Source organism: Talpa occidentalis, unplaced genomic scaffold, assembly GCF_014898055.3.
Source record: "Talpa occidentalis isolate TD23 unplaced genomic scaffold, MPIMG_talOcc4v2.1 talOcc4.16, whole genome shotgun sequence".
NCBI classification, from domain to species: Eukaryota; Metazoa; Chordata; class Mammalia; order Eulipotyphla; family Talpidae; genus Talpa; species Talpa occidentalis.
In genome coordinates this window covers 79,724,725-79,732,994 of record NW_023601653.1, presented here as the reverse complement: position 1 = coordinate 79,732,994, position 8,270 = coordinate 79,724,725, and the positions used below count along the sequence as shown (strand labels likewise).

The 8,270-nt window shown below is 59.7% G+C and overlaps 1 protein-coding gene across 1 annotated transcript; it reads right to left on the bottom strand.

Moving 5' to 3' along the window:
• Nucleotides 1-3,046: 3,046 nt before the first annotated feature.
• HOXC11 (homeobox C11) lies at nucleotides 3,047-5,386 on the bottom strand. Its single transcript, XM_037515379.1, has 2 exons — nucleotides 4,599-5,386; nucleotides 3,047-3,415 (listed from the first exon to the last, which is right to left on the bottom strand). The coding sequence occupies exons 1-2, from the start codon at nucleotides 5,275-5,277 to the stop codon at nucleotides 3,183-3,185; spliced, it is 912 nt and encodes a 303-aa protein (XP_037371276.1). The 5' UTR covers nucleotides 5,278-5,386; the 3' UTR covers nucleotides 3,047-3,182.
• Nucleotides 5,387-8,270: the final 2,884 nt, after the last annotated feature.

Genomic DNA, 8,270 nt, shown 5'->3' with positions numbered 1-8,270 from the left:
CTCCTTTCAAAGCTCCCGGGTCCCCCTGCACCCCCAAAGCTCCTAGCAGGAGGGGGAGGGGTCCAGAGTGCCTGCTCTCAGCCCACACCACTTAATACCCTTGTAAACTCCCACGTGCGCTATAAACTTGGATTTTTACAACCAACATTCCTCCTTAGCTCCGGGAAACTTTGAACTCGGCCTCGGGTTTATTTACTGGGGAGGGGGTTGGGGGCCTGGGAGCTGAGAGAGGCTGGAGGAAAAGAGGGGGGAAATGCGGGGCCAGGGAGGAATGGAGAGGGGTCTGGGGTGTGTTGCGGGAGCCGAGACCGCCCGAGACTGTCCGCGGTGGGTTTGTTTACTATTTAGGGCGGAAGTGTTTTCTAACACAGGCCAGACTGGGTCGTTAAGGGCGAAATGAAACTGGGGTTAGAGGCATGGGGGGTGCTTTATGGCGGCGTCTAGACGAGGATCTTTTGTTCCCAGGCGCACCAGGGCTGGAGGGGATTACCCAGAAAGGCTGAGACCAGAGTGCCTCTGATCAGTAAGGGGGCGGGGGGCTGGACAGTCTGGGGGCCCTAGGGTGGGTGTGTGTGGGGAGACAGAAACCCCTTTTTCTCATTTTGCAGGGTTACCAAGGCCTGCCACAGAAGCCTTTGTTTTTCTTTCATTATGAGGCTGCCACCCCCCAGTCCTTCAGAAACCCCTTTTGGAGCTGGGGAGCTTTCCTGGGCTATGAGCTGCAGGAACAGTGGTAACTGTGGATTTAAAATATTTTCCTCCAAAATCAGGAGCCATTCGGAGATTAATATTTTGCTTTATAAACATCTCCATCTCATCTTATCGGAAACCTGGCCAGCAGGCCAATATCCCTTGATATGATGAAAGGAGAAACATCATACCTAGAGAAGGCTCACCCCCCCCACACACACACACTGCTGACAGCCACTAATCCCTGCCAGTGTCCCACACCACGGAGGACACAGCCCTCCATGTGGGCAGGTCTACTCCACTCTACAGGCAAAATCCTACACGTCACACTCACATGCTCCCGTGGACATACCGCCTGGGTTAAAATACCTGGGCGTGGGCACATGAGGGACTTGTGGGGCTGCACAGACACCTCAGTTTGCAAATTTTGCCTCAAGATCCAGTCTCAAATCAGAGATTCAGACACCTAAGCCACAGGGACCCCGTCACTAAGAACAAAGATGGAGCCTGGACACATGGCCCCTCGCCCAGTGCTTATTTCCTTCATTGAACAGAATGTAGCGACAAAAACATCGTCTTTGAATCACAGAAGAACAATTCCAAAGAGAGCCGAGAGAGGAGAGAATTGGCCCCAGGTCTGTGCCCTGAAATAAGGAGTCTGGAGCAGAGTGCCCTCACTGAAGGTGCTGCCAAGACCTGGTTATCTTTACCCGGAGGGAAGAACAGCGAGTATAGATGGGTGTGGCGCTCGGCCCCGGCGCCCCTGTCCTGCCAGCCCTCTGCGAGCAAACCTCTGGGGCTTTCTACTGGGGATACCGAATTTATAAACACTTGGGTGGCCCCGGCATAGGGCCTTGTTATGTCTGGAGGAGCCTGGCCATTTGTGCTGGAGGGGAAGAGGCCAGCCCCACCTTCCCACCCTCAGGCTGGCTGAGGTGAGGAAAGGGAGGGGGCTGGTCTCTCCTGCTCTCCCATCCCTCCTCAGAACTGTACATAAAAATTCCAATACCGTCTTCTCATAGGAAAAAAAAAAAAACCCAAGGCCCTACCCTCAACCTTCCACTTTAAACTGCGACAGACGGAGACATCTGGCGGGAGGGTGGTGGAGCCAAGAAAATTCCTATAAATTTAAATTCGATGATGGTTACAATTAACTCCACAACAAACGTGTACTTAAAGGGAAGGCATTGCTGGGGCACTTGGGCACAGCTCCGGAACTGCACGTGAGAAAGAACTTTCAGAGTGGCAGTGGAAGGTGTTCGGCTTGGGAGCCAGAGGAAGCCGGTGCCACACTCCTGCGCTGCCCCTGCCAGGGCAGCCGGGCACAGGCCCTGCAGCCACAGCCAACATAGCCTCACCAGCCTGCCCTCTCCACCCGGCCTGCCTCCTCCTCCTCCTCTGCCTTGGAAGCATGGAGGATTTTAAGAGGAGAGGGGCTAATAAAAGGGTCACATAAAATCATAATATTGAACAGAATGAAATATCTTTATTTGTCACAAAAAAAAATTCACAGCAATCCCTGCGAGACAGGAGCGGGTGGGATTGCACATGGACACGCACCGGCGCACCTGGACAGAGAGAGGTGACTCAAACCTCACTCGAGGCGCATCCTCCCCATGCCCTGGGGAGAAAGAAACGCTTGAGAAATTTATTTACAAAATTTCAGGCCCCAGCATGGGTCAGGCGGCCAACCCCATCTCCCCACTGTCTTGTGCACCCCAATCATTTTTCCTTAAAAAAAAAAAAAGGAGGTCACAACTGCAGACTAAAACTAGAAATCCATGGAGTGGGGCACGGCTTGGAAAAAGGTTAGGAGACCCCAATGCACCAGTTAAGAAGTTTCATGGAGGGCTCGACACGTTCACGGGACCGACGACGAGGCTGGGTGGGGCCTGGGCGCAGACGGAGGTAGGACACGAACTTTGCACACCTAACACCGGGGCGAAGGTACAGAAACTTCACAGCAAGGCAGGATCACATTTAGCTGCCCCCCCCCCCCCCCGAGCGGCGGGGCGAGGTGGGGCGCGGGCGGGGAGCCCGAGAGTCTCCCCCGGCGGAAACGGCGTCTTAGCAGATCTCGGAGCGGGCCGGGCGGGCTCCGGCTCCTGCTCCGGCTCCGGCTCGTCGGCTCCGGCGCCCCCGACGCCCGCCCCTTCCCCGCCCGGCGCGAGCAGCGAGACGCGGTCGCGAGGTGTGTTTCCTTTTAAATAAAGAGTCTTGGCCTCGGGGCCGGCGGCGTCCACCCGCCGCGGGCCGGACACCCCCCTGCACCCCCCGGCCGGGCCCGGTTCCCGGCCCGCAGCGACGGGGCCCGGCGGGAGGGGAGGGCGGCTCGGGGGGAGCAGCGCGGGCGCCGGCGGCGGGGGCCAGCCCTGGCCACAGTCCAGTTTCCACTCGCTGAAAGGAGGCGAGTTAGAAAATAAAAAATAAAATAAAATAAAATAATTTCCCCCTCTCCCCCCCACCCCGCCCCCCGAGGGCCCGGGCTGCGGTTACAGCAGAGGGTTCCCCGAAAAATACTGCAGCCGGTCTCTGCTCAGTTTTTTTTCTTTCATCCTCCTGTTCTGAAACCAAATTTTCACTTGTCGGTCAGTCAGGTTCAGCATCCGGGACAGCTGCAGCCGCTTCTCTTTGTTGATATACACGTTGAAGAAAAACTCTCGCTCCAGCTCCCGGATCTGGAATTTCGAATAAGGACAGCGCTTCTTGCGGGTGCGGGGGGCGTCTGGAGGGGGAGGCAAGTGCGAGGAGAGGGAGAGACACGTGAGACCGGGCGACCCCAGCCCGCCGGCGCTCGGGCCGCTCTCCCAGCCCCTCGGGGCGCCCTCCCGCCCGGCCGGCCGGCGGGGGCGCGGGAGGGGGGGCGCGGGCCGGGGCTCGAACCCCGGGCGCGGCCGGCTCGTCCTGATCCCGGGCGGCCGCGAGGCCCGCGCCCCCTCCCCTCCGGCGAGAGCCGAGGCCGAGGAGTCCGGCGGAGCAGGAAAGCTGGGGGCCCAGCGCGCCCCGGCGGGCCCCCCGCCGGCCGAGCCGCTGGCCCCGGCCCCGGCCCCGGCCCGGCCCGCGCCGCCAGCCGAGTGGCTCTGACACCCCCCACCGCTCCCCCAGGGGTCGGGGGGCGGCGGAGAACCGGCGCGAAGGCGGGGGCGCCGGGAACGTGGGGGGGAAGCGAGGAGCAGGCTTCGGAGACACCCCAGAGCCGCTTCCGGGGGGCCCGGCGCCCCGGGACGCCCGCCGGCCGCGCCTCCGTCTCGCGCTGGGCCGGCGCTCGGGCCGCGGACGGGGGGGGGGGGGGGGGACGCCGAGCCCAGGCCGGGCCGGGAGGGGCGCGCGCGGAGCCCCCTCCCCGGCGGCGCGCCCCGGGCGGCTCTGGCGCCCGCTCCGGGCCCGCAAACGCGTGGTGGGAGCCGCGCAAAAAATAGTTTTGGAGAGCGGCGGAGCCGCGCGGGCGGCGTCCCGGCCCCGGGTTCCGCTCCACCGCCTCTCCCATCCCCCCGGCTCCCCCGGTCTCCCGCGCCCTCCCCTCCTCCCTCTGCCCTCCCCCTCCCTCCCCGGCGGGCCCGGCGCCCCATCCTTCCCTAAATGCTCCTCTAAGTTCACGATCAAAGTTAATATCGCCCGAGATGGTGGCGCTTTTGAAAATTTCACAGACCAAGGGAGAGGACGGGAGGGGGGTCGCACCCGGCTTTTCCAAAGAGCCTCCCTCCCTCCCCACCCCTTCTCCATCGTAAAAAGTCGAGTCGTTGGAAAGAGGGCTTTGTAGGTTATAATAAAATCCTTTGAATGCTTATAAAACTCCACATAAAATCGGACCGACCCAAAACACGAGGCCGCCCGCGCCCCGCGCGCCCCCGCGCGCCCCCCCCGCGCGCGCCCTCGCGGGCCTGCAGCCTCCCGCCGCGGCTACCTACTGGGGGCGGCTCCCTTGGCCGGCTCCTTGGTCGCCGCCGAGTGGGCCGAGCCGGACGAGCTGGGGTTCGTGTTCTCCTCCTCGGCCTCGGCCTCGGCCTCCGCCCGGGGCGCCAGTCCCGAGGCCGGGGGCGCCTCGGGCTCCCCCTTGGCCTCGCCTTTGCCCGCGCACGGGGGCTCGGCGGGCGCGTCTCCCCCGCCGCAGTAGGCGTTGTCGAAGAAGCGGTCGAAGGCCTGGGGCAGGACGCTGTTCTTGTTGACCGAGGAGTAGAAGCCGGCGGGGCCGGCGTGCGGGGCGCTGGGGTGGTGGTGGCCGCCGTAGGATCCCTCGTTCTTCATGAGGATCTCGGTGACGGCGGCCGGGGGCAGGCACTCCCGGTGCATGAGCTCGTCGGCCGCCGCATAGCAGGAGGAGTAGCTGTTCCGGGGGTGCCACTTGCCGGAGGGCTCCAGGCCGTAGGACACCTCGCGCACCGGGGGCACTTGCGCCGAGTAGGGGTAGGAGATCTGGCGCGACGGGGCCTGGGGCAGGAAGGAGGAGACGGTGGAGAACTCGGGCACGTAGTAAGTGCAACTGGGCAGATAGAGGTTGGAGGCGCAGCTCCCTCGCTCGCCGAATTCGGCGCCCCTCTCCTTGCGCGACGGCGAGCAGAAGTTGCCCAGGTTGACCGAGTTAAACATCGTTCTCTTCTGCCGGCTCCGGATGGAGGTTTCGGACCCGGTCTAGCGAGGGGGGAAAATTTGGGAAGGCGAGATGACGCGTTATCCGTCTTAGTCTCTCTCCCTGAGCACGTGATCCAAAGTAGATATTGTCATATATCAGTTCGGAGCACTTCGCAGACGTAGGAGGGGTTCTCTCTTAGGTAAGATGGGGACGTTCAGGCGATTGGTTTGCAAACACCGCAGAAACATTATGAAAATCAATTGCAGATTTGTATTCCTTTTTCTCCCCTTGCTCTGCTCCGCTCCATTCCACAGAGCCAGCAGAGGAGAGAGAGGGTTGGGGTGGGGTGGGCAGTGGGATGGGCGGGGGTGGTGGCTGGGTGTGGGTAATTGGATTTTTTTCTAGCTGCTGCTCTCCTGCCCCCCCCCCCAGGATTGGGGAGTAGGAGGAGGGAGCTCAACTATGGGGAGGGGAGGTGGGGGCGCAGCACCTCCCGTGATCAGCCAGCCCCTGGAGTGGGGATGAGCACCTCCTTCCCCACTGTCTGATTCAGAGATGTGGCTCCTTCCCCCCCCTCCCCAACTCTCAGGGACGCTTACCCCTGCGCCCCTCGCAGAGGGTCAGCACCAGTTTGCAAGTTTGAAGAAGTCCGTTCTTCTCCAGGCCAGGGCAGGGTGTCACGGCTCCTTCTGCAAAGACTCCCCGGAAGAGTATTTGAAGTTTCCCAAAGGTGAGGCAGCCCAGCAGCAAGCCAGTGTCCCAACTTTGTCTGGCTGGCTGGGCTGCCGGCGGCTAGGGACTCAGATTAGTCATAAATGAGTGGTGAGCAGTGCGCCAGCCGCCCAGCCGGTGCCTGGCGAAGTCTGGGAAAAACCTTCTCTAATGTTGTGTTAAATATTTAGTATGAGTGAGTGGCCCTGGGTGAATATTTCATGCCTGCCTTTATTGTCAATCAATGCGCAGAAAGCTACATCCACTGTGGATTTTTAAATCTCAAACCCCAAAGAAAGAGCTGGGAATGGGCACCACGCATCTCTCTCCTCTGTCGGGGCCCTTTGGGTTGGGGGCTGAGGACTGAAAAGCAGCCGGTGTCAGGATCTAGGAGGGGTGCACTGGGGGAACGAGCTTTGAGACCCCCTGCCCTTGGATGACTGGGGGGCTGTGAGGTGGGCAGCAGGGCCAGGTGTGGCCTCCGGGACAGACCAGCAAGGCAGCGGAAAGGGTGCTGAGGAGTGAGGTGGGCAGGGCGGGCTCTGCGATCACTCCCTAGTGGAAGCCCTCACCCCTGCTCCCAGGGACTGCAGCCAGGCCTGGGCGCCTCCTTTCTGTTTTGCAGCCCTGCCTTGCCCTCTGCCGCATTTGCCAACTTCCTCCTGGATGGCGGTGACCCAAGGGGTGGACTCAGTAGTTCTGCCCTCCCCTGCCTCCCATCCCTCCGGGCACCACAGGACACATCTGGGCAGCTGAAAATCACTTTATTGAAAGGTTCTGGACTGGGCCCAAGGGGCCAGAGTGACTGCCATGAGCAGAAAGCAACCTTGGATCCAAAGAGCAGCGGCCAGATCACAGTTTGTTGGGTAGGAGGCGAGGAAATGACACCCCCAAGGACTCAGCCCACTGCGCTCTCAGAGGAACGCCAGAAACATCCCAGACCCTCTTTATACGCCTAACACTCGGTTAACATTGGTTTCCATTTTTAAAAATATTTTGATTTCATTTTCTTTGCTGAACATATGTACAGACACCCCAAAACCAGATGGAGAAGAAACAAAAAATGGTAACTTGCCGGCAAGCCCAGCTCCCCAGACCCACCCCTGCTGGACCATGTGCCTCCGCAAATGTGCTCAACCTTTCCAGCAACTCCTGGGGTGGAATCCGCCTCAGCCTGCAGCCGGTGGTTAGGGTGGCTCAGGAATACTAAGGGGTGGCTCCCCCGCACCCCGCTACCCATTCTTTGCTGAGCTCTCTTTCCCGAGCCCTCCTTTAGTCCTGCTCGGATCTCAAGTGAGGGAAAGAGGAACAGATCTGGACTTGGCTGAAGAATGGGGCTTCCCCATCAGTGGGCTGCAGAAAGGAAAAGCTGTTGCTTTTTCTCTTTCCTCTACTTTTTATAGGGTGAATTGGGGCCAGCATTTTTAATTATAATGACAGAGAACTATGGACTATGGCTTTTATGGGGTTCATGCTGACCTCATTAAACCTGAGTTTATTGGAGGCAAAAGCTCCCCAAACAGTGATAGGATTGAGCAAGAGGAGGTGAGAGGCACCTCTCTCCTTTGCAGAGGTGTGGGCGAGGGCTTAGTCTCAGTTCTGGCTTTCCCCACTCCTCGCCCCGCCCCAGGCCAGTTTCTTTCCCTACAGAGGCCCCCAGGGTGATTGGGGCACAAGCCCCCAAGGCAAATTCTGCAACTGCCAGGGCCATTGGTGGGGAGGGGGTGCGCTTCCTGTGAGGAGACAGCTGTGGGCCTGAGCACTTGAATTTGACCACCAAAGTTTATTCCAGGACCACCATAAAAGTGAGTCAGGCGGCAGCAAGGGGCTGCCGGCGGCTCTATTTCCTTAAAACAAAAAAGAGAGGCAAGAAACAGTATCAAAGGAGTTGATGTCCAGGGAACTCTGGCCTCTCCCAACAAAGGTTTCTGAGAATTCATATTCTTCCCCTGAAAAGTAGGTATAACATTTCATTTGTCTTTCTAGTTTAGGTCTGCTTTGTAATTTCATATCAACTTTTAAAAAAAAAAATCCCAGCAACTGGAGGTTGCTGCTCTGGTCAAGAGAAAAGGCCTTGGTCACTGTGGTCAGCAAGGCGTTCACGGGCAAAATAACCCATGCTGGGAGCTGGTGGTGTCTCTGCCCAGCACTAGGTCGAGGCCACCCCAAGGCATCCACTGAGCTGCCTGCCCCAGTGCGTGGGGTGCGTCCATTGCCATGAGACCCATCTGTGGCACTGAATTGATTCCCCAAAGTCCTGGCAAAACCCTACCTCCTGGTGTGAAGGCAGCTTCTCCCT